Genomic DNA, 26,608 nt, shown 5'->3' with positions numbered 1-26,608 from the left:
GCCCAGTGCCCAGGCTCTTATGAAATCCCTGGAAGATGGTGATTAAGCCAGCTCCATTAAAGCAGGAATCAAAGAGGCAATGTTCCCCATGTGCTACTGACCTGCAACTGAACTGTCTGAAATGTTAGCATATTCCAGGCAGTGATCGGTCAGGTGGGTTAGCAGACATTATGCATGGCTCTAACATACTTAATTCTTTGGTTGGTTGTTTAAAAGGGGCTCTTGACTCATCGTTGGATATTACAGACATGACGGGGTTCTTGTCTAGTGTGACTACACTAGTCAAATGTTCCCTAGTGTGCGAGGGCAGAGGGGACTGGGCATCCTCTCCAGATACAATTCCCTGTTGTTCTACTCTTCCTGACATATGTACTTCAGACAGCTCTTCCAATAAGACATTCTGGAGGCTGAATTCCCATCTCCAATGTGAAGAACAGATGAAACTCCAACTTGGAACATTAAATTTATTCCAAAATACCTACATTCATTTAAAAAATTAATGCTTTCAACTAAACCAGCTCAGTGGGAAACATAAGGGAAAGTTTTGTCCAAATTTGCTTGTCCAAACTGGTTTGTCTGTATCATTTCTTAAAGGTAAATATAAATCAAAAGTTAGATTTTGCATAAATATCAAAAAAAATGGCATTCTGTTGAAAATTCTACTCTTCCTGACATATGTACTTCCGACAGCTCTTCCAATAAGACATTCTGGAGGCTGAATTCCCATCTCCAATGTGAAGAACAGATGAAACTCCAACTTGGAACATTAAATTTATTCCAAAATACCAACATTCATTTAAAAAATTAATGCTTTCAACTAAACCAGCTCAGTGGGAAACATAAGGGAAAGTTTTGTCCAAATTTGCTTGTCCAAACTGGTTTGTCTGTATCATTTCTTAAAGGTAAATATAAATCAAAAGTTAGATTTTACATAAATATCAAAAAAATGGCATTCTGTTTGAAAATGAAGTTCCTGTAAATTATTGTATATTTATGTATAAAATACTATATATCATATATATTATATTTTATAATATACACAACTGTATATCAAAATTTTATAAGGAGAGTTATTGATGTGACATAATTTTGTTATAATTTTTGAAAATTACAACAATATGAATAATGTGTTTTAATAGTATGTTTAAAATGTGAAACTACCTGAACAGCAATTGATGCATTAGCACCATTTTTATCTTTCTAAAACAAACATTTACTATTCCATTTTTTATTTATATATCCTCAAGCAAATTTTGTTTCTCACTTGCCAGCAAAGATTCTTGGAAAAATAAACTGAAAAGCAGCAGCTTCTGTTTATAGATGTTTCAGAAAGTTCAGACAACTTATCTAATGTACAGAAACATCCCATAATTTAGAAAGGTAAATTAGTATATGAATGTTGAATTCCATTTTATTTTAATGACGATTAAAAATGTAAAACTTCTGCAGGATAGCACAGAGAAGACAAGTAGTGACTCTATAGCATCTTACAACGCTGATGGACAGTGACTGCAATGGGGTGGAGTCAAGGGGCATTGACAATACAGGTAAATGTTGTAACCACAATGTTGCTCATATAAAACCTTCATAAGATTGTATATCAATGATACCTGAATAAAAAAATTTTTTTAACTTCCATTACCATTTGTCTTAACCTAAGAAGCAATTCATAAACAGTGGTTGATAATGTTGCTCTATCTTCGATATACTCATGAGGCTATTTGAATTCTTCTTAACTGAGTTGTGTAAGCAAAAAAAAAAAGTCTCTCTGAGAAATGACTAGGCTTTAGAAACTGAGATGTTCTATATTAGGTCAGGAAAATCCACAGCTACATTCATCATTTTCATACGTCTCTCTTCATGTGCTAGCTATAGTTGCCATGTCATTTGCCTTGTTTAACCATGAAATAAAATCCAGTAAACAAATAAAAATTCAATGCCGCTCAATACATAAAAGCAGTTTTTACAGTGATTTAAAATCAAAGCCATCCTGTGCCATCCTGGTCTCACTGAAAATGTTTTCAGGAGGAGCATAAAGGTGGTGATGGGGAACACAGCCAATCTGCAGTGAATCAAACACAAGACTGAGCTAGACAACACCAGTGTTCAAAACCTAATTACTCGCTGTCAGAAGCACAAGAGTACATGCTTTTGTAATGTTGAAATCATTAACGTAGTTCACAAAATTTTTCCCAATCAATTTTAAATCCAGTTGACCCCCACGGTTTGTTAGAATGTAAAGATGCCTGTATCAGTTTGGTACTGCCACAAGAAGAGACCCATAAACCAGTGACCAGTGGAACAGAATAGAGAGTCCAGATATAAACCCAAGTCCTCATATATATATAGTTAATTAATATATGATAAAAGAAGAACCATGGATATACAATGGGGAAATGACAGCCTCTTCAACAGCTGGTGTTGGCAAAACTGGACAGCTACATGTAAGAGAATGAAACTGGATTACTGTCTAACTCCATACACAAAAGTAAACTCAAAATGGATCAAAGACTTGAAATAAGTCATGACACCATAAAAATTTTAGAAGAAAACATAGGCAAAACTCTCTTGAATATAAACATGAACTTCTTCCTGAACATACCTTCCATGGGCAAGGAAAACAAAAGCAAAAAATGAACAAGTGGGACTATATCAAGCTGAAAAGCTTCTGTACGGCAAAGGACACCATCAGTAGAACAAAAAGGCATCCTACAGTATGGGAGAATATATTCATAAATGACATATCTGATAAGGGGCTGACATCCAAAATATACAAAGAGCTCACACACCTTAACAAACAAAAAGCAAATAATCGAATTAAAAAATGGGCAGAGGATCTGAACAGACACTTCTCCAAAGAAGAAATTCAGATGGCCAACAGACACATGAAAAGATGCTCCACATCACTAATCCTCAAGAAATGCAAATCAAAACCACAGTGAGGTATCACCTCACACCAGTTAGATGGCCAACATCCAAAAGACAAACAACAACAAGTGTTGGCAAGGATGTGGAGAAAGGGGAACCCTCCTACACTGTTGGTGGGAATGTAAATTAGTTCAACCATTGTGGAAAGCAGTATGGAGGCTCCTCAAAAAACTAAAAATAGAAATCGCATTTGACCCAGGAATTCTACTCTCAGGAATTTACCCTAAGAATGCAAGATTCCAGTTACAAAAAGACATGTGCATCCCTATATTTATCACAGCACTATTTACAATAGCCAAGAAATGGAAGCAACCTAAGTAAGTGTCCATCAGTAGATGAATGGATATAAAAGATGTGGTACATATACACAATGGAATATTATTCAGCCATAAGAAGAAAACAAATCCTACCATTTGCAACAACATGGATGGAGCTAGAGGGTATTATGCTCAGTGAAATAAGCCAGGTGGAGAAAGACAAGTATCAAATAATTTCACTCATCTGTGGAGTATAAGAACAAAGAAAAAACAGAAGGAACAAAACAGCAGCAGACTCACAGAACCCAAGAATAGACTAACAGTTACCAAAGGAAAGGGACTGGGGGAGATGGGTGGGAGGGGAGGGATAAGGGGAATAAGGGGCATTACGTTTAGCAAACATAATGTAGAAGGGGGCACAGGGGAGGAAGTATAGCACAGAGAAGACAAGTAGTGATTCTATAGCATCTTACACTGATGGACAGTGACTGTAATGGGGTATGTGGTGGGGAGGATGATGATGAAGGGAATCTAGTAACCACAATGTTGCTCATATAATTGTAGATTAATGATACAAAAAAAAAAGTTGCCTGTATCTCATGGCATTTTCCTTGCTGTCTCAAAAAATGCACATTTGACCTCATACCTCTACCTTTGAGCAAAAATGGACAAAATGGGCATCAGCACACTGGCTTCTGGGAAAGAAAAAGAAAAAACAGCCCACTGCACGTCTGCTACTGTGCTAGATACTTTCCTAGACATTTAACCTCTCTTTAACCTTTTGTGTTGCAGATAAGAGAGTGGAGACCCAGAGAGTGTAAATACATTTGCCCAAACCTGTGGCAAAGCTGGGAGTTTTACCATCACCTGTTGGTCTAGAAGATTGTTTTTAAAAGGCTTCACCAACACAAGCCAGATTTAAAGATATGGACACAGAATGGGCATTGATGAAAGCATCAATACGGTCACATCCTTCCTTAACTACATGTTTGAATAATTAATTGAAATGAGAAGGAACAACATTATACTAATAACTATCACATTATATCAGTTGTCTTGGAAGAAGCTCTCTTTTCTTCCTTATATATTCCTAATGTCATATGCTTTCAGGCCTTTATTCAAAATGCACGTCATGCCACTATTAAAAACAAGTGCTGAAATTGTAATGACAACCCTCTCACTTCAACCTCTACACCATACAGACTGTCCCACCAGAAAAATGTATTGTCACCAGTTATAAATAAAACAGTCATTAGAGCCGACAAGAACTTATAACAGCAAGATGTCACTCATTCCCTGTCGTGGTTTGAAGTTTTTCAAAGTGACTGAACATAAGCATATAAAGGCATTTCGCTGGATCACATTTTGTATTTCAGATTCAAAAGTTTTTTAGGAGAAAACCAAGTTGAATTTAGTTTCAGAAAATGAAGTCAGATGGATCTGTCAGTGAGGCTGGAGGTTGTGCCAAAAGCTTGTAAGTGTATTTCTCAGGAATGAGAAAGGAAGAGAGAGAGAATAATCCAGAGTTCAGGAGCCAATATCATGATAAAGATGGTCCTTCCTGAATCCTAAGCACCTCAGTGATCAGAGCTGTGCCATCCAATATAGTAGCCATTAACATACGTGGTTATTGACCACTTGAAATGGGATAGTTCAAATTGAGATGTGCTAGAAGTGCCAGATACACCCTGGCTTTCAAAGACTTAGTATGAAAAAATTATGCAAAATATCTCATTATAAATTTCAATTGATAACATGTTGAAATGATAATATTTTAGATATAGTGAGCTATATATTATTAAAATTCTACCTGTTTCTGTTTGACTTTTTCAATGTGGCTACTAAAAAATTTTAAATAATAAGGTCCTAATTATCCATATATTCAAAAGAACTGATAGCAGCTCTCAAAGAGATATTTGCACATATAGCATGATTCACAATAGCCAAAAGGCAATGATAACCCAGTTGTGAACACACAGATTTGTTCTCTCTCCTTAATGGACATGCCAAATCCTTTCAGATACAGTGTAGGGCTTTCAGTAGCCCCATGATACAGAAGTAGAATCCTTATCAGGTGAAGCTCTCCAGGTTTGAGACAATCAAAGGACCGCTGACTACTCCCCTAAATGTGCATGCATGCAACCCCACTAAAACGTGTACCCTTCCTAAACAGAAATGGTTAGAGAAAAGACTGCATAACTGGATGAGGAAAAAAACTGCTTGTACAGTGCATTAACCATTTACCTGTTAGCAAAGCAATGTAATGAACATTGTTACTAAGAACCACAAAAGTTGCTAGACAAAAATATAGCTTCTCTGAGTAACAAAGCAAATGGATGCATTTATAAAAATGAGAACTGTGGAACAGTTTTCTTACTGAATTATATAAAATTTGTTGTATTTGAAACAAAGGAAAATGTTTCTCTTCCAAAAGCATTTTAACAGACAGAAATAGGACTAATGACATTACATTAAATAACTGAGACACTTTGCATTATAGCTTTTTACAGTCATCTTTGCCTACATTCCTCACACAACTGAATAAAAAGACTGTTAAACTGCTACAGTGTATAGAAATTTTGACCCAGGATTCATTGAACTATCAAAATGATGGAAAGGCTGATCTGCTCAGCCAAAAGTTGAGTGAAGGGAATCCAAAATTTTGTTTTAAAAATTTGGCCTCTGCCAGGAAAGAAAACTGTGTTGTCATATGGCCTGTTCACTCTGCATACTTGCAACAGGATGAAGACACCAGGATCCACCCCAATATTAAGGAAATGCTAAAATGCTATTCTCCCAAATAGAAGCAGAAGATGACACAATATATGGCACCTGTCATGTGACTCAAAAGCATGAGGAATATTATGCAGTACTTTTCAGTCTTTTTTTTTCATTCAAATGTCTGTGGATTCATTACTAAACTTTGTTGACTAATCCTTTAAGTAGTGAAGAATTCATGAAAAAACTCAACTTAATTGTATGACCTTTTCCACATTTTCAAAATACATTTTAGTCTTAGTCATCTCCTTGCCACTGGTGAAGACTACTTGCCCAGGCTCCATCACAATAGGAAACAGTTTCTTTTCTTCCCACATACCAAATAAGTAATGGCCAACAAGTGGCGTAGGTACCCTCCTTGCTCCCATTGATGTGTCCAAATTGTTTCTCTGTCTTTCTCCTTCAAAAGCCCAGCTCCTTTGAAGCATATGCCATCTGACTATATCACCTGCTATTCACTATAATGATCTTCAGACCTCCATTGTTCTTCCCTTCTTTCACCAAGGAATTTAGCACCTGGCTCTGTCTTTTCCTCTGTCCTGCTCTCAATACCATCTTCAATGACTTGAGCTTCCCATATGATAGTCCACCCAGCAGTTAACTGTAGAATCCTTAGCCTCCTCACTTTCGTTTCCTCTGTCTCACCAGAAGGCCCACTCCTATGATCATGCCTTAGACCTGGTCATATAACAAATAATGCACTAGCCCCAATATATTAATGTTAACATCTCACTTTCCTACTAGTTCTTTTTATCTTCCCAGCACACTTATTCTAGGATACCTACTCCAACAACTTTCCAACACTGTAAACCACAAATCCACTGACTTTAAAATGGTTTCAATATCAATCATCCCCTCCTGTTCTTACTTTGCTCTTTCCCACTTTAGAATCCAGGGCCCATCAATGTAATCATTATTCAGTTACATAAATTATAACCACAAATTTTTGTTTCATTATACTCGTACAACAAACCAACTGGTTAAACCCAACTATTCACTAAGTAACTGAAGAAAATCACGAAGCTGTAGTGACAGTTCACACTTTAAATTCATGGCTGCGAATCTAAACACATATTTATTGCTCTCCAGCTATTCTGCTTCATTTTCCTTGTAAACAATATCCCAGCATCCAAGTATTTCACACCTCTTCTTTTCTCCTCTTCCTTCTCAGCTGTGGAAAAGAAGCAATGCAACAGAAACTCTCTCATATTCCCACCACCAACTACAATCTACCAGCAGCTTTGCCTTTATAAACAGTCCTGTTCTTGTAACAGGATCAAGGTGTCCCTATTGCTGTCTTAAGGTAACACCTCCCTCCACTTGCACTCTGGACGCTATCATCTCTCACCAGCTCTGAGACTTTGCTTCAGTAGCTTTCCCCATCTCACCGGCATATCATCATTTTCTCTACACTTGGTGATTTTCATCAACATACAAACCAAGACACCCTCATTTAGAAACCCTCCCATGACCCAATGCCTCTCTCTGGCCCTCTCCCTCATTTCTGCTCCCTCACATCACATTCTCTCTTCCACCCATTCTAGTCAGGTGTCCATCCCCATCTCTTCCATGCCTTTTATCAACTCCACCAATTACCTTTATGCCTCCAAATACAGTGATTACTTTTCTTTCTGTGTTTTACTCTACTTTCCAGCAAGATTTAACAGGTAATTCTTACTGAAACATTTCCCTTTATTGGCTTCCATGACATCATATTCTCTTGGTTTTCCCTCTATTTCTCTGGCTGTTCTTCTGTCTTCTTAGATGGCCTCTCTTCCTCTACTAGAATACTAAACCAGACTTTTGCCCTGGGCTTTCTTCCCTTCTCTATGTATCTTCTCTTCTGGTTAAGTTAATTCAGATCCAGCAATTAAATACTATCTGTATGCCAGTTACTCCCAAATTTGTATTTTCTAGTACTGAGATTTAGAATAGTATTCTATCTTCTCAATATCTCTACTTAAATGTCTGAAACTTAACACATACAAAACAAGACTCCTGACTTTCAATCCAAGTAAATGGTAATACCTACCCAATCGTAGAGGCCAAAAATCTAATGTCCCATCCTTTCCTCCTCATTCCCCACAATCAGTCCACCAACTGAATCTACCCTCTTCTTTCTAATGCAAATTACACCATCTTAGTTCTACTCATGATCTGTTGCCTCAACTGTTTTAGTGACATCTTCACTTATTGTCCTGTTTTAAAAATTAATTAATAATTTATCTTATAATCCCTCACCCACAAAGGGGCCACAGTGATCTTTTTAAGGGGTTAATCAAATTACGTTATTCCTTGCATATGCCCTCCAGTAGCTTCCCATTCACCTTGGATAGAGTTCAGACTCCTTACTATATCCCAAAAGGCCCTGTCTGATCGGGTTCCTGCTCACCTCTCCACTTTTATCTCCTTTGGCCTGTGAATATCTCCCATGTGCTCTGTCCTTTACCACCCTCAAAACTTCGGTTCTTACCTTTTCCTCTATCTGAAATCCTCTTTCTCTAGATCTTTATATCTGTCTCCTCTATTCCTAACTATTCTGTTCATTTTTATTTGTGGCAAATATTCAATGAGCTTAAAGGACATATGCTTGCAAATATATTATGTTTAAATCAACAATGGTTTTCATGTAAATGTTATATTTAGTTCCAACAATTTAGATCATCTATGAATACAAATACTTTTTAACACGAAACAGTTTAATATAGAAAAAAAATCTTATGATAAAGTCATGTTGATTGAAAATTATTTAATTCTGGTGATGATCATTGACTCTCCACTTAAATGTTATACTGTGTGATCAACCACTTTGTCAAAACAAAGCACTACCTTGCTAAAAAGTAAAAACTGAAGTAACAGCAAGTTCAGAATTGAGAAAATACTTTGACTCAAACAAGAGCAATTTGATGTACTCTTATTTTCCTATAGTTTTTATATAGTCTTATAAATGATTCAGATTCAAAACATTTGACAAATTCTAGTTCTATAATCTATTTTTCTAATTTACTTAAGTAAAGCTAATTATCATTATAAAAACTTCCCATGCAACTATATTCTAGTGGTGGGAGATAAGCAATAAACAAATGGATGTCTAGATAATAATATCTGATAGTGATAAAGCTATGTAAAAATGTATCCATGTAAAGTGATGTAGAGTGGTTGGGAGTGGGCCTAATTTAGACAGCAGGGGAAGAAAGATCTCTGAAGAGATGACACTTGAGTTCTGAAGTAGATAATTGTGTTGTGAAATGGTACATTCAGACCTTCAAGTGATTTCAATACTCTATTCATTACATATCTAATAGTAAGTTTGGAAGAAAAACAAGAATTTGAATGAGAATATATTTTTTTAAAAATGATAAGCCTACCTCAAATGATTCTTGAAATATGTGCAGACTTTCCAATTCGAAGAAGTACAAACTTACTTTTATTAACAAATTTAACGAATGAAACAGGGTAACCATCCCCAACAGAAGCCTCCCCATTTAGGTTTCTGCTACTTCTTACAATATTTTAAACACCACTGTCCAGGACATCCAAGAAGCAGTTGTTTCTCCTCAAAGGCAAGGACCATTCATCTTTATCTTCCTATAGCCCTATACCCTTCTGGGCATATCATAGGCATTCAATAATCATTTAACCAACTAAACCAATCAATCTTCTTATCTGCCAACATCGAACTAACCCAGTTCCTGACATGCTGGAGGCACTGAATCAATGTTTGTTAAAATAACATGCTACAAATACATCATTCATCTACATCCCTGAAGTTAGGCAGCAGCAAAATCAAAAAGAACATTGGCTTTGAAGACAGACTGGTCTGGAGTCAAGGGAGCCAGACCCACTCCGCATCTATCTGAACTTAGGCATGTTGACTGACCTTTCTGGACATCAGATCTTTCATCTGTTAGAAAAGGGTAACAGCTTGCAAGGTTCTGTGAGGATTTTAAAAGATAATGGAGTTCCTGCTAGAGTTTCTGAACCAGGGTAAGCTCTGGAACAGTAAGAATAGATATTAGGATTGTGTTATAAGTATCTTGTGCATATTTATGCCTTAGATGGCCAGAGATTCAATTTATAATGACTATTTTCATCATTGTGGGCACCAGTAGTATTTGAGGTTTTTCCTCAAGCTGAGCAGAACAAAGGACTAATCTTAGTACTCCCAGCATTTATCCTCAATCTCCAGACTAATCAGAACAAGCTGTGTAAGTCAGAGTCATCTCCCTGGCTATGCATCTTGCTAGAAGCAAGCTGAGGGGATGCACAAAGTGAAGCCTTCTACTAGAACACCATCAGATTTTATAGAAAGCTGTTTTTCTCAGACCAAAAGAGTTATTTTGTTGGCATTTTCAAACGACAGTATGAAATTACAATACGAAAGCAAGGGTCGTTATTATGAGTTAACATCTGTTGTTACATTTTCTTTTCTTTTTTTTTTTCTGTGCACAGAGAATTTCTATTAGTGCATGACTCAGGCCAAAAACCTTAGTTATCATCCTTAATTCTCTTCTTTCTCTCACAGTCTACATCATCCAATCTGTCAGAAAATTCTGTTGACCCAACCTCCAAAATTTGATTTTTTTCACCAACTCCAGAACTACAACCTGGTTGAAATCGCCATCATCTTTCGGCAGATACAGCACCGGCCTCCAACATGTCTCACTGCTCTACCACTGACCTCTGTAGTCTGTTCTGGACACAACCATCAGAAGTATCCTTTTAGAACGTAGGTCTTATCATGTCACTCCTCTGCTCAACACCCTGAATGGCTTTCCACTTCACTCAGCATAAAAGCCAGCATCCTCAGGATGGCCTGAGGTCATCCACAGTCTGGCCCCATACTTGCCTACTGTCTTCTCCTAAACTCCCCCATTCACTCACTGGTGCAGCCGCACTGGCCTCCTTGCTTGCCCAGGAATTCAAAGGGCAAGTGCCTACATGGCAATCTTTGCTCTACCTGCTCTTTCTATCTACAAAGCTCCTCTTCAAAATACCCCTTGTTTATTCCCTCATCTTCTTCAAGTCTTTGCTCAAGTCTCATCTTAATGAGGCCTTCCCTGACCACCCTACTTAAAACTAAAACCTCTCCTTACACATACACATACACACACACATCATGCAGTGTAGCATTCTCCATTCCCCATTACCCTGCTCTATTTCTTTTCTCCATATTTCTTAACACCTTCTAACATTCTATACAACCTACCTTAGTAGGTTTATTGTTTAGTACCTGCCTCTCTGGGTTAGAAACAAGCTTGAAGGCAGAGAAATCTGTCTATTTTGTTCATTGACCTACCCCAACCACCTAATACTTAGCTCATTGCAAGTGCTCAGTAAATATTTAATTAATGAATATAAACTAAGAAGATAAAACTGCCTTATCGGTATAAATTTGCTTGTCAGTGGGAAACAAATCTTTGTATGTATAAAAGTCAAGGTTCTTCTACCAGGTTTAGAACCACCATTTCTGTGCCTGCTTGGAGGCAGCAACACGACCTAAACTGATATTTAGTAGAGAATATAATCAGTTTAGTTCTTTGAGCAAACAATGTACAAAGATTCTACCCATGTGGATTATGAGATGTTGAGACTACATGTTTTGCATCTATGCTGATATAAATAAATAATTAAATGGGGGCCAAGCGATAAATCCCCTATGCAGAAGAATTCCAAATAACTTATGTAGATACTCTGCCCTCAAAGAGGTGTATCATAACTTCATACTTCTTGAGTGTGGACTGTGCAAAGTGACTTCCTTCCAAAGAGTACACTATGGAAAGGAAAAGAAAAGATGAGGTTTTCCTGAAAAATGCTACCTTACTCAAATGATCAAGCTTAACATCAACAGTGATAAATCATGTGGATATTATATCCTCTTGACGTGATGTGGATGACAAGGATGCTTTACTTCTGAGGGTCTCCTCCCCAGAACCCAGAACCCCTTATTGTTATTCATAGGAAAAACAATAGAAAAATTTCAGGAAATTGAAAACCTACAGTACACCCGATGAGTATCCAAAAAAACAAAAATCCCTGACAAACTCTCACAGCCAAGAGAAGCCTAAGGGGACTTGGCAACTAGATGTAATGTGGCAACCTAGATGAGACCCTGGAACAGAAAAATGACATTCAGTGAGAACTAAGTAAATCTAAATAAAATATGGGCTTTAGGTAATAAGAATGTATCAATATTGGTTCATTAACTATAATAAATGCACCACAATAAGGTAATGTAATAAGGTACGGTGTTAATGATGGGGGACATGGTGTGGCATATACATGAACCCATTGTACTCTAAGCTCACAATGTTCCTGTACATGTAAAATATAAAACTATTCTAAAAAATAATCCATGTCAAACACCATTAGAGAGAGCATTAATGGATTAAACTTCTTCACAAGCATTTGGTTTTACTAACAGAAGATGAGACCAGAAGACTAATTTTCAGATTTGCTCAGTAATCTACCCTGGGGCAGCTGAAGCCCTCATTCAGTCTTTAGTCATTTATAAAAGCTAACAGAAAGGTGTCAGTGTTTAAGTACATATCAGAATACATATCAGAATGATCTTCACAGACAGTAAAATGAAATAAGTTGGAAATGCTTTCTTTTCACATAAAGCGAGCCTGATTTTTCTTTCCTACTTCCCTAACAAATGGCAAAGAGCAGAGGACCTTCACTCATATCATTGAGTAAAGGTCACAAGGATCTTCCCGTATGAAGATCATTCATCTTTTCCCAAGACACTGGAGCTCCGATGAAAAATATGTGCTTTTGAACATCCCCTACGTACCTGGAAATCTACCAGATGTTTCAAAATACATGTTCAAGAATTTCCTTAAAATAGATTAAGAGATTAAAAAGAGAATAAATTAATAAACTTGCCAGAATGAGGCTGGCTAGGACCACTTGTCAGTAAATATGATGGGTTTACCTACCATTCTTCTCTGTCTCTCTGCTCCAATCTACTTATATCCAATCTACTATATATATATCATTATATATATTATATCCAATCTACTTCACTGCAAAAAAGCAATAAAAGTAGTTGTTCATTTAGAACAAAAATTAGCTTGGTTTCATATCTAGGAACTGCAAGATAACATTTCCTTCCCCAAGTTCCACCCCAAAAGGTAGCTTCTTGACCCACAGAAATTTACCCCTTAGCTAAGTACAAGTTTTGCCTTGTTTGGAAATCACTAGAGCTAAAACTTGAAACTGAACCCCTTCCATAAAAGAGGGAGAGTCATGGAGGCACTCATTCTAGAGCAAATCTTTTTTTTTTTGTAAATGTACAATTACTTGAACAACATCATGGTTACTAGACTCCACCTATTATCAAGTTCCCCCCACATACCCCATTACAGTCACTGTCCATCGTCTATAGCAAATCTTGAAAACACCTAGAATATTGAAAAAACTCATCCCTTCTCCCCACCCCACAGATAGTCACACTAATCTGAATAACATACCATTAATATAATTAATATAATATAAGATCCCATTGGAAACAAACAACTAAAACTCAGTCTGTGGTGCTACTTGCTGATCTCTGTGATCCAAATTCAGTGACATTTCTTTAGAACATCAATCTCTTCCTCTCGCCTCACAATATTGTTAGGAAGACGTCCAAGTCTGTGTGAACTAAGCTCCTTAGGGACGGCATCGTGGGAGCAAAAGCAACCGTGAGCTAAGGAACCTTGAATCAGGGAGCGTACTGCGTTCCACATATTCTGTGGTTTGATCCTGACATCAGCTCATTTAAATTGAAGATGGAAAACCCATATTGAATCATTTGGTTCTCTCCCTCGAGGGCAGTAGATTATGCTGGACTTTTGCATTTTGTCCCGTTCTCTTCTGAACAGCCCTTCCTTGGAGGCTATTGACTCTAACCTGGCAAAAATTTTATTACAAATGGAGTGCTTTCTACCGGTTGGTCATTTCTTTCACAAAAGCACATTTTCCTGCTGAGATATTAAAAAATAAAACTTACCAGACAACATGAAAACAGTGCAGTACTGTAGACAGTGTAGAACACTAAGCAAGTTGTCCCAAAGTAGCCCCAGATGCTCCCTCTGACTCACCTCAACAACAGCTGCTGAGACTACTCCTTGCAGCCTTCTTCCTAGAAGGAGGGGCTATATCAAAGTCAGCATCCCACAAGACCAATGGCTTCACCCTTCTATCCGCACAGTAATATCTCATAGGTCCCAAGATCTCCAGGTGCAATTTTTTTGTCCTCAGGCAACGCTCACAAATATCTACACCCACATCCACACTGCTTCATGCTCCAAGAGTCTGATTATTCCAATCTCAAGTTTGCCCCCAGGCTCATCCTATTAGAAGGTAGAGTGCCCCCACTAGAACTCAAATCCATGCTACTCGTCAGCAAAGCACCTCAGCCCCAGTATTTTCTCCATGACAAAAATGGGAGAGTGGGAGACTTTTGCCCTTTCTCCTCTCTGGCTTTGTAAGTTTCTGACATCCTCAACATGGCATATTCCCTACCCCGTGCCATATGCCCTAATAAGTGCATGACAGAGAGCGACCCGGTTGGAAGCCTCCTCAAACAACAAAGACTGAGAACTTCAGAGTCACACACTGGGCCAAATATATGCGCTGATGCTCATTAGCCATGAGCCTCAGTTTCTTCATCTAATAACCAAAAGTAATACCCATCCTAGATTATGAGAGTTAGTGAGGACACATCCTAAGTAAGTGGTTATGAGTGGCACATTAAGGAAACTTAGTAAATAGTAGCCACTATTGTTGGTGTAATTATTCTCAGCAGCACAAATGAACCCCCTGAGATTTAAGAATATTATTTTTTAAATGTATAACCTAAAATGTACGGAATTTAGTTTATTACCCAGAAATAGGACTTTTTAACCCATGGAATAGATAATTATAAAATATCTCTTCCTGCTTATATAAGAGAAGGAGAAAATAAATTGTTCATCTTTCTCTAGCACATTAGTGCATCTACCCCTCTACTGTCAATACGACAAACCTAGATACACATGACATTTACCCAGGCACCAGCTCCCAAATCGCTCTCAACTTCTCTCTGAATCTGGGATCTCAAGGCATTGATCTCCCCAAGTCACTTAACATTACTCAGCAGGCTACACAGGGATCCTTCATTCTGAAACACTGTTTTAAATGCTATGAAACCAGAAAATGTTAACTATGTGAGAGCAGGTGAGATGTGAAGGTGTGAAGTGAGAACGAAAATTCAAGAACATGAAGTGTGTGTGTGTGATAATCTTACAGACAAAACAAGGAAGGGCCTGGCCAGTTTCTAATCACATTAAAGTTCTACGTGGAGCTCAGAGATATCCTGGCTTCATTCTTAAATCTCTTAGCACTGCTCCCAGGTCTCTATCCCAAAGCACTGAAGAAGAAAGACAACAGAGAATCAAGAGTTTAAACAGCTTAAAATGAATTGGCATTGGACGTTAAATGACCTAACTTCCTCTATCCATGTTGGCAGCATCTTAAGCTGAATTAAAGCAAAATCCAACAACTACACAACAGCAAGATGTTGATTGCTAGAAACACACGGAAAGCTGAAGTAGAAGGGAATGAATTGAGGACTGGGTACATTTTAACTAATCAAACCTAGACAAAAGGGAAGCAAAGCAGGTTTGGCAGTATTACTTCAGGCAAAATAGGATTTTAAGCATTTTAAGGTAAGAGAGCATTGTATTATGTGAAGTTGGTCACCTACTAATAAAGATATGACATTTATAAACTTTAATATGAAAACTAAAAGAACCTCAAAAGGCATAGAACAAGAACATATAGACACATGGTCGGAACTGATGTTTTCTAACTGCTGATATCAAAATATAATAGATCCTAAGTTCAAAAACAAAACAAAGACCAAAAAATACTGATGAGGTAAAACTAATAGAATATATCAACTTCTTCATCTTAAAAGTAGAGATCTCATCCTCTTTCGTATCCTTGGCCCATATACAATCACCAACTATGAAAATAAAATTATCTGTCTATTTCAAGGAATTATTATGGCAAAAAGCTGGTAAAAATATTTACCCAAATGAGCCATTGGAATGCTAAAAGGTGGCGGTATACATGATGACTGCTGCTTGCACGCTTTGCTAGGCCCCATAATTCAGATACTTGTGTTTGCACTTTTACAACCTTCTGGGCTGCAATAATAATTTGATAGTTTGCTGTGGAACTGCACCAAACCTATAAAACCTGCAAAAGTCCTCAAAATTCCACATATGTGAATTGTCACTGGTCCTAATCATCGTTCCCCATGTTTTTTTGGACCAAATTCTTAACAAAGAAAGAATACACCACGTGCTAGAGCAAAATGAATGAAAAGTACCTACCAGGAGACTACCGAGCTAACACTCAGCACCTTCTGTAATTCTGCCTTTGAGTCTTTCCTAGACAGCTCAGCCTTTCAGTTCTCCAATCAGCACATTAAATAGGCATCCTTTTTAAAAATTATTGTCTCTTTACCTTATGAATCTAAATACCAAAACTTTTTCACCAGGAAGGGTGGGAATCTTTTCCATGTTTCCTGGGAATGTCAAACTCACATAGCTCAACTGAACCATGGGTGTGCAAATCTAGGTGAACACCAGGAATGGCAGGCCCCCAAGTGTGCAGACAGGACCATAAAATGTACTGCTTTTATGACAGCTGCTAACTTTTCCCAGAAAGCAAACTATTCGGATTAGTAGCTGTTTTTCCTTTCCTTTTTCTTCTCACTCTCCTTTTCTTGTTGACATTTGAGATATATGTCCCTCTACCCTACTATTGCTGCCACCACCCCTCCCCACCAATGAATCAGTTCATTGCGTGAATCGAGGGAGAGACATCTTGTCGCCGGTTTCTTCTCTATCCAGATGTGATTTGCCAGAGCAGCAAAGCTCAGGAAGTTGGCTTCACTATAAAGGTTCTTTTTTGGACATTATTCTCTGACAGACGTAAGGAATAAAGTGCAGGGGAGGGGGGAGGGTTAATAAGGCAAATAAGGATCCCAGTGGCTCACAGATTTCTCTAATAGCACAGTATTACTCCATAGAAGGCAAAAGGGTTGATTTACAAAGCCCTTCAGAAAGCCAGTATTGTTTTAATTTGCTCTATAGAATAAATTTTCAAGGAAATACAAAATCTGTTCTGCACAACAGTGTATATGTGAATGTCCATGAATACAAGTTTGTGCACAATGGCAATAGTAAATAAAAGCTAGCAAAACAGGGACTAAATTTACCCTCCCCTCCATGCTTCTTCCTCTGAAAATGGCTCCATAAGCGATAAAATATATTTCCTATAAAATCAGTCTCAAAAGGTTAGAGACTGACACCAAAACATCCTAGGTTCCTTTAACTCATTATGAAACGATTCTCCTGATAGCTCCATAAATACTTTTGCAACCTTTGAACTTTCAAATGTAACTATTTTCCCTGATTATCTCGGGAGAAAAACTCAGCGGAGTTTTTTTCTAAGCTTCAGGGTCTATGAATCGACTGTGAATACAAAATCACAGCTCCTGTTGGTTAGGAATCCATTCCCACCACCCGGAGGTTCGGTTCAAGGTGGTGACACGGGTTCTGACTCACCTCCTCCCTCGGAGGCACCGCGTGAGCCGCTTCCTGCGCGGCAACTTCCTCTGGGATAAAAAGAAACGCTTTACGAACTGTGTGAGCCTCCGGTGGGCACCCAGCGCTGGAGAGGAGGCCGCGCCGCGGCGGGGCGCAGAGGCTGGGCCGCAGTCGCGCCGTCACCAGCGACCCTGTCCGCGGGGCTCTCCAGCCCGGAGCGACGCCCTGAGGAGCAAGAGGCTCACACCTCACCGGGCGGCCGGCTTCCAGGACCTGCACCCGAGACCCGGGCCGCACTTCCGGCCCTTCAACCCCACAGGCTGCGTCCCCGGGGCTCAGACCGTCTGCGGAGCGCCTGGCGCGCTGGGACTCGCCGCACGGAGCTCGGCGCGGACGCAGCGGGGCCCGGGAAGCCGCGCTCTCGCGTGAACGCGGCCCACTTGCCCATCGTGCAGCTCGGCCTGAGGGGCAGGTGTCACATCGAAAGGCCTGCGGGCCGGGGAGCACCCTCTTTCCTTTCCTGCTTTTCCTTTTGCCTGCACTCGATGCCACTTTGCTGCGCCCCAGCCGCCCACCCGCTTCAACTTCGATTTTTCTCTCCCGGGGCCCGAGTACGTGCGGCTGCTGCAAAAAAAAATATTACCTATTTCTGGGTAATAAACTAAATTCCTTGGTCGCCCGGCTCTGGAGCCAGGGCGGTTCGCTCCTGGGTTCCACGGGCCTGTGACAGTCAGTGAGGGGCAGTGTGTGGCAGGCCAGCGCCCCGGGGCGCCGTGCAGCCGGCGGACTGAAGCCCACCTCCGGGCCTCTCTGTGCAGAAGCCTATTTGCCCATCCTAGGGCTTCCGCCCGAGGGATAGGCTTCAGGCTGGCACAGGTGGAGACGCCAAGAAGGCGCCCTTCCTCAGCCAGGCCCTGCCTCCCGGCGTCTCCAGAAAGGGGCTCCTACGCTCCTCACCCACATTTTTGTGGCCGCCACCCAGGGGCACCTCCAGACCTCCTGGCTGTGGTGGCCAACCTGTCTGACTGAAACGGCCCCACAGGATTGTTAAGTGTTTGCATGATTTTAAAAGCTGCTGCGAGAGGGCCTGGCGTCCATTCAGCGGGCACCTAGGTGCTGACTGCAATCCTCCCCTGGGACACTGACTGCTCTTGGCACACTCCCAACTGCTGGGAGTTACTGAAAATAGAACAGGTTGCTTGGACAATCATAAAGGATATGAGAGACAACCAAGAACTGGCTCAGGGTTGAAGAAAAAACTTCATCTCCTACGGGAGGCCACTCCTACGCTGGAAGAGACGGCTGCTTCATCTAATGCATAGAAACCAACAGAGAGGGTCAAGCAAAATGAAGAAATAGAAGAGTATGTTCCAAATGGAAGAACAAGATAAAACTTCAGAAAAAAAAAACCTTACTGGAACAGAGATAAGTAATTTCCCTGATAAAGAGTTCAAAGTAATGGTCGTAAAGATGCTCACTGATCTCGGGAAAAGAAATGGATAAACTCAGAACTTCAACAAAGAGAAAATATAAGGAAGAACCAAGTAGGAGGCACAGAGCTGAAAAATACATAGCTAAACTGAAGAATAAATCCATTCCTGCTCCGAATCTCAGAAAGGCAGGACAACGTAATGGAAAGCCCAGTGGTCTGCAAGTCAGCAGACGCAGCTCTTCAGCCTGGTCATGGGCTTCTTCTGAGGTCACCAGCAAGTCAGGACTTGCCTCTTTGTTGTCAACTGGGTGTTAAACCACGTATGATCTTAGGTGCCTCACAGAGTTAATATTCTTTGCTTTGAACTTCCTACCGAGCAGTTTCTAGGTCTCTGTATAGTTCACCTAGTGGAATAGAAAAGCAAGCTGAAGACCCACAAGTGGAGCTGTTGACCGGGACAGAAAACAATGATCTCTTTTGCTGACTGTCCCTACTGCCCTTCCTTCCTTCATTCCTCCCATGTGTCAGGATGATTGGAAGAAATAAGGCATTTGCAGAGAAAATGTGTTAATGGTCTACTTCTCCTATCCTTCAACAAACAAAAAACTGTAAGTTGTCTTTTATCATGTCCAGTATTCAGAAATTTATGTTCCAACGCTGAGGCACTGTGTTAAGGGAGCATGACCCATTGAATGCAATGATAGCCCACACCTGTTGTCCTGACCTTACAGCTCATTCTGCTCAGATACAGGCCATTAATTTGATACCATAATTTATTTGCCTATGAGAGTGTCTCAGAATCCCAAATTATGGACATCAAGTGTACTGCAAAGAACACAGCACAGTGGCCCTGAACTCCTAAAACGTCCTAGAAACATAGTGGATAGGCTGGTATGTTATGATTGTGGGCAAGAAGGCCTTGGCTTGCTCTGGGAAAGCAGGCAGAACTTGTACCTGCCAGACGGTATCATCAGCTTCATCACAGACTACCTCAAAGGGGGAATTTGATCCCATCTTGCCATATTCTAAATCTTAGTTATTACGCTTCTCCAAGGAGTCCCAGGAGAGTTTTAGCCTGTAGGGAAAAGACAAGAAGTGAACTATTTTTCATAAATCTGACCTTAAACCCAATTATGCTCATTTATTTAGCCCAAGAGCAGAGTCAGGCATCAGGGCAGGTATGGCTTCAGATGACAGATGACTTTTGCTATTTCTACATGGACAGCTGGTTCTGATGGTGGGAAGAACATCTTGTCTTCTTTTATAGAAAAGGTTGGGTTATACTACACAGGTGGTTAGACTTCTCCCCAATGGCTGTGACATGGTGCCCAGGGCACCTAAATTCCCAGGTAGGTCTTCCAGCCTCTTGCCTCTTCTTTGTCACAGGATTATCAGTCCATAAAATCACCAACTCTGGAAGTCCCACCCCAAACAGGAAACTGCCTAAGCAAGAGTAAACAATCATGATTTGTAAGCATATTGCAACTCATATTTACATTATTATTATTTACATTGTTTAATAATACAGCCTTGTTTTGATTTACAACTCTCAGAGGGATTCTTTCAGGTTAATAAATGCTTTATTTCAGCTCATATTAAAATATTTTTTAAAGGTAGGATAAAGTAAATTGTAATAAGTACCACATAACCCCATTCTTGGGGCAGACATGAATAATCAAATTGTCATTTTTTCCTACATCTTCTGACATCACCAGGCCATGCAAACACTTTAAAACAACATTGTACTGGAGCTAAATATGCCATACTATTATTATGGTGGAATTACATACGATTTTTATTTTATTCTGTGTGCCTCTCTATATTTTCCCAATTGTCTAGAGTATTAAGAAAAGTTGTTAAAACTGTAACAACCTTTTGAAAGTGTATACATTTAATGATGCAAAACACTTGTAATTATATATAACATTCTAAAAAAGATGAAAGCCCCAACTGGCACCATGTTTCTATACTGTATATCAAAACCACTTACGAGGTGCTGAACAAACAAGTGCTCTGAGACCAGTGGTTTCAGAGTTAAGCAGGCATCAGTTAAGTAAGGAACCTAAATTCACAAATTGCAACAGTAAAACCTGAAATACAGAATAATTGATGGTTTGCCTGAGACGCACATACACCCAGCTCTCTGGGAAAAGACCATCTATGACTCCTGTCGTTTTGACTGCTCCACATTCTGCTCCAAGACCTGCATTACCTTCAGAGGGCATGACATGGACCACACTGAAAGAGTCAATTTCTCCGGTTTTCCTTTCTTTTGCTTCTTAAATTGAAGTTTGCCTTCAACATAATTGTGCAGCTGAACGAAAGACTTTTAAAAAGTTCTGTTGCAAAAAGAGTTCCTCAGAACACCAAAAAATGAGTCTAATATTTTCACTGAATTGGCAATTGACTTGTTTCCAAATTGACATTTTTTGTCCTTCAGCATCACATAGAAACAACTTTAATTTAAAAGTCGTTAGCAACTAAATGTAAGATTATTGATTTAGCTGCACAGGATACCCAAAACTTGACAACCCATTGAAACAGGTGTATACATTTTTATAAGAATAGATAGTATTTAGTGAGAATTTAGTTTGTGCCAGTGGTATTACCACTTTACAAATATTAACTCATTTAATCTCTAAGCAACTTTAGAAAGAAGACAATATTAGTACCCTCATTTTAAAGAGAAAGAAACTGTGACATACAGCAATTAAATAATAGCTAATAAGACAGAAAGACTTGATCCACAAAAGGCTTGGTCTGGGAACTTCTAACCACTGAGCTAAAACTGCCTCATCACCCTACAAACGGTTCTTTGATTTATTTACCTTGTAGGGCTGTCTAGTGTGATTGACCCGTGGGCTTTGGTGTCACATAGACCCAGGTGTTCATGCCCAGTCTGTCACTTGCTAGCTGAGTATCCTCAGATAAATTGCTTTATTAAAGTAAATCTCTTGGCTTTAGTGTCTTTAATCTAGTACCTGACTTAGGTGATTGTCATAGGAGCTAACATAGATAATATTTGCAAAGCATTTAACCAATATAACCACACATTAAGGCCCCTAAAAATGGTACTTACTAGGATTATATCCACTTTCTAACACAAACGTTGTACTCAGAGATAGTAGAAGGCATTTAGAATGTTTACAGTCAAATGAGGAATTTACTAGGGGGAAGGAGGATTCCCCTGTTTCAGACCTGAAGAAGAGTCAAAAGCCAAGATTTAGCTGTAGCTGGAAAGTTTTGCCGATCTCAAGTGAGGAGCACTTTCCTCTAGTTGTTCTTTTATTTCAGGGCATGGGAAATACTCCTGTTGGAGTGTTCTTAAACCCGTTTTGCTGCCAAAGGCAGAAACACAAACAATTCACTGCTTGTAATCTTTGCCTCAAGAGATCTGTGAACGAAATGGAGAAACAAAGAGTTGGCAAGAAGGACCGTGCTGGGCCAATTCAATACTACACTGTGTTTTGCAGTGGGGGAAGAAACAGTAATTTCTTCCATGAGAATAGCCAATGCATATCACTCTAATGGAAGTATTTAAACACACAGAATGGAGACAGAACATTAAAAAAAAAAAACCAGCAAAGGGCTTTAAGAAAAATAAAAAGGACTCCTATGGGGAAAAGATGCTCTGCTTTAGTTTAGTACCAGGAGAGCAGAGGTTAAGGCTGAGAGGGAATGGCTAGCACAGGGTCTAGCATGTAATAGGTAAGGAAGTCAATTAACATTTGCTAGATGCACACTAGAACACCTAAAGAAACCTACATTTCAGGAAAAACAACTATTTGCTTTGATTCACTCTTGAATATATATATCATCCAACCGCAGGAACAAAGAGAAATTTATTTGTAGAAAACTATTCCAACATTTTTAACTATTCACTATATCAATGCATACTTAAAATCTTAAAATTTCATGGAGAAAAAAATGATTTTCCCTTTTGGGGTTTAGTCAGTTTAGCAACTCTTTGCCAAATATTTATTCAGACTGCTGAGTCTGCAGAGTTGAGAAGTCAACAGAGACAGTGGTGATGGTTGTAAAGTAGATGGGATATTTTATTGTTTCCTCACAAACCATTCTAAACCTGGTAGCTCTGATGGTTTCTGTGTCATCTTGGCTAGGTCATGACTCCTGATATTAGGCCAAACACCAGTCTAACAGTTGCTATGAAAGTATTTTCACATGAGATTAACGTTAACATGAAAGTCAGTAGACATTGAGTAAAGCAGATTACTCTCCACAAAGTAGGTGGGCCTCAGCTCAAGGCAGAAAAAAGACTGGTCTGAGGAAGAGGAAAATCTGGCTTCAGACCATCTTTGGACTTGAGCTGCAGTATCAACTCTTCTCTGGGTCTCCAACCCATCAGCCTGCTCTGCAGATTTCAGATTTGCCAGCCCCCAAAATCAAGTAAGCCAATTTCTGAAAATAAATCTATTTCTCTCCGTTCCTCTCCCTCTCTTTCATATGTATGTCTCATATAAATATATATACACATATTATATAGATGCATCTTAATGGTTTTGTTTCTCTGAAGAGTCCTGACTAATACAGGGTTTAGAGAACAACTTTGGCCTCTTTCCTGACCTGTGCCTTCATCAGGGTAGCTCTGTTAAACTGGGCCAGGCATAGAAAATGATCTGGGCTGATCACTTATATCTGCAGTCTGCTTGGTTGGAAGGGGTCTGGCTGGTCTAGGATGGCTCAACTGGGATGGCCAATCTCTGTTCCACATGGCCTCTCATCCTCTAGAAGGCTAGCTGGGGCTTATTCACATGATGGCTGGGCAGGTTTCCAAGAGAATAAGCAGAAGTATGCAAAGACTCTGAAGGTCCACGCTTGAAATTTGCACAAAATTACTTCTGCTGAATTCTGTGGTCCAAAGCAAACAAAAGATCATACCATAGCTAAGGGAGAGCAAACTGTGCTGTACTTCTTAACGACAGGAACTGCAAAGGGATTGTGACACTTTGCAATCTGCCACACAGCTGAGTTTAAGTTCACAGTGTTAGTGGTGGGGAGACTATTGCTTCAGTGGTTAGTTTGGCATATATACTATGAAAAGTGAGTAAGATGTTATGCTTGACCCAAAGGATCTTATAGTAAGTGTGAATAAGGGAGGGATAAGCATAATAGAAATTATGGAAAACAGTGGTATATGTAATAATTGAAACCAGGAAAGCCTTAAACTGAGAAATTCACATCAGTTCAAGTGGAAGAGGAAACACTTGAATGATTACAGTTGGAGAAGTCCATGATGAACTAAATTGAATGCCTGGAAGAACACCAAATTTTCATCTGGGTAAATAGGGTAGAAAGTATTTTATTAGCTACTTTAGGTACTGATTAATGTTGTGGGTCTTTGAGGTAAAACCAACAGAACTGAACACTTGGCTTTGCCACTTACAAGTTGTGAGAAACTTGGGCAAATTTTTTAATCCCATTACTACTACTTAAATTCATTATTATGAGATGGGAACAAGAATAGTACCTGCTTATTAAGGTTGCTGTGTGTATTAAGTGAAGTGTTTGTAAAGTTTGTCAATGGTACCTGGAACACAGTTAGAACTCAATTATGTCATTATATTATATTATGTTTTCCTTTTAAATATTCATTGTTGCATCTTTCAGTTTTTTAACTACAACAGAGATAATTGTCAAAAACTCTTTTTAATGTTACAGTTACAAACATTAGATCAAATGCTTAAGTCATTGTTTCTCTTGAGCTTCAATAAAAGCCCTTTCCTGGGAAACAGAGGTACTCTGTGGCTGCTTTCCAAGAGAGCAGCCTTCAATGTGGGATCACCCACCCAGGGAGGTCCCCGAGACTCTTACAGGGTAAGTAAAGTCAAAACTAGATTCATAATAGTACTAAGACAAATTTTCCTCTTCTACTGTGTTTTGACATTTAGGCTGATGGTGCCAGAGCAATGGCAGGTAAACTGCTAGTACATTGGCACAGGTCAGGAAAGAGGCAGGAAAGTCCACTAGCAGTCACTGAATGCTTCACCTCCAAGCACCTTCTCATAATAAGAAAGTTTTCCTTTAGACCCTAGGGATCTCCTTAAAGAAGCAACATACATTATCAATTTTACCAAAGTCAGTCCTTGGATACAGGTTATTTTAATATTCTGTGTGATCAAGTGAGAAATATACACACAGCACTTCTGTGGCACACCGGATTAAGATAGTGCCTTATAAAAAAAATCACCATGTGAATGTTTTAGTTGTGAGCAGAACTAACTAGTGCCTTATAAAAAAAATCAACATGTCAATGTTTTAGTTGTGAGCAGAACTAAGTAGTTTTTCCAAGGGAACATAGTTTTTCAGTTGAAAGAATGATAGATAAAATGCCAAGTAAACAGATAAATGGATTTTTAGACTGAATATTATATGATGGACATTTTCACAAAAATTGAACAAAGTAAGTCTATCACTTCAAAGGAAGTGTTTATTGCCAATGATAAATTTCCAGCTTGAAAGCTTCCCAATATTTTGAGACTTTCTAATGAGATTGGTGATGATAGATACAAATGTGATTTTGGAGCATTATATTTTAAAGTGGATCAATATTTGGAAGATCTGCATAAATCATAAACCAGTGTTTTCAAAATGACCAATGCACAATGTTGCAAAATCATGCATGTATAGTTGATCCATTCCAAGTTCAAAATATGAATTTTAATGTAACACCATGAAAAGTTTATTGATAGTGTTTCAGATTCCACATTGCAATATACTTTTAAGAAACTGCCAGTAGTCAAGTTTCAGTGAATTATCAAAGAAGAATGTCCACAATTATGTGTAAAGGTTATTAAAATACTACTCCTTTTTCTAACTAAATGTCTATATGAGACCAAATTTTCTCCTGTATGTCAACCAAAACCACTTACCACAACAGACTGAATACAAAAACAGATATCCAACTACCGTCTATTAATCACACATTAAAGTTTTTGCCAAAATGCGGAACAATTTCACTTTTCTCACTAACTTTTTTGGTTTTTGTAAAAGTTATTTTCATAAAAATAAGTTATTTAAAATGTTTTTGGCACATTTTTTAATGAGCTAATAAATATAAGTTTCTCAGTTTAATTTCTAATACAGCAAATATAGATAGATATAAGCCACAAAAACAAATGCTCAGGGGTCCCCAGTAATTCTTAAGTCTGTAAAGGATTCCTGAGAACAAAAAGTTTGTAAACTACTGCTCCGTAAAACATGTCACTGTCATCCAGAAGTAGCTACTGTGGATTACAGCTTTGTCAATCTCCAGTTACTAGTTTACAAATTCTGTGGGGGCAAGGATTATTTATTTCTGTATTCTAGGCACTTAGATTATTGCCCAACACATTGTTAGTGTTCCATGAAGTCTTGCTGAATATGTTAGTTAAAATGTCCACCAAAATTTATGTACAATGGTATTCATGTAGCATTGTTTGCAATAGATAAATATTGGGAAAATATCAGTGTCCACCAGTGGGAGACTAAGAAAATAATGATGCCGTTATACAATGGAATATCATGTAACCACTAGAAAGTAAGAATATTTAAGACTATGAGAAACCATTTGCAATGTATTTAAAAGTTAAGAAAAGATTAGAAAAGTGTATGGATAGTAACATATT

The 26,608-nt window shown here is 38.8% G+C and overlaps 1 protein-coding gene across 1 annotated transcript in view; it reads right to left on the bottom strand.

The window, feature by feature from the left end:
- LOC140845313 (uncharacterized) overlaps positions 1-26,608 on the bottom strand; it is a 218,784-nt gene that overhangs the window by 145,870 nt on the left and 46,306 nt on the right. The window contains exons 2-3 of the mRNA XM_073219292.1: positions 18,513-18,730; positions 17,570-18,175 (exon numbers count right to left, since the gene is read on the bottom strand). Of these exons, the coding sequence (XP_073075393.1) occupies positions 17,570-18,175; positions 18,513-18,730 (824 nt within the window). The remainder of the gene's footprint in view (positions 1-17,569; positions 18,176-18,512; positions 18,731-26,608) is intronic.

Source organism: Manis javanica, chromosome 12, assembly GCF_040802235.1.
Source record: "Manis javanica isolate MJ-LG chromosome 12, MJ_LKY, whole genome shotgun sequence".
In the NCBI taxonomy this organism is placed as follows: domain Eukaryota; kingdom Metazoa; phylum Chordata; class Mammalia; order Pholidota; family Manidae; genus Manis; species Manis javanica.
Note: the sequence above shows the minus strand (reverse complement) of the source record. Positions and strands in the feature narration are given on the sequence as shown.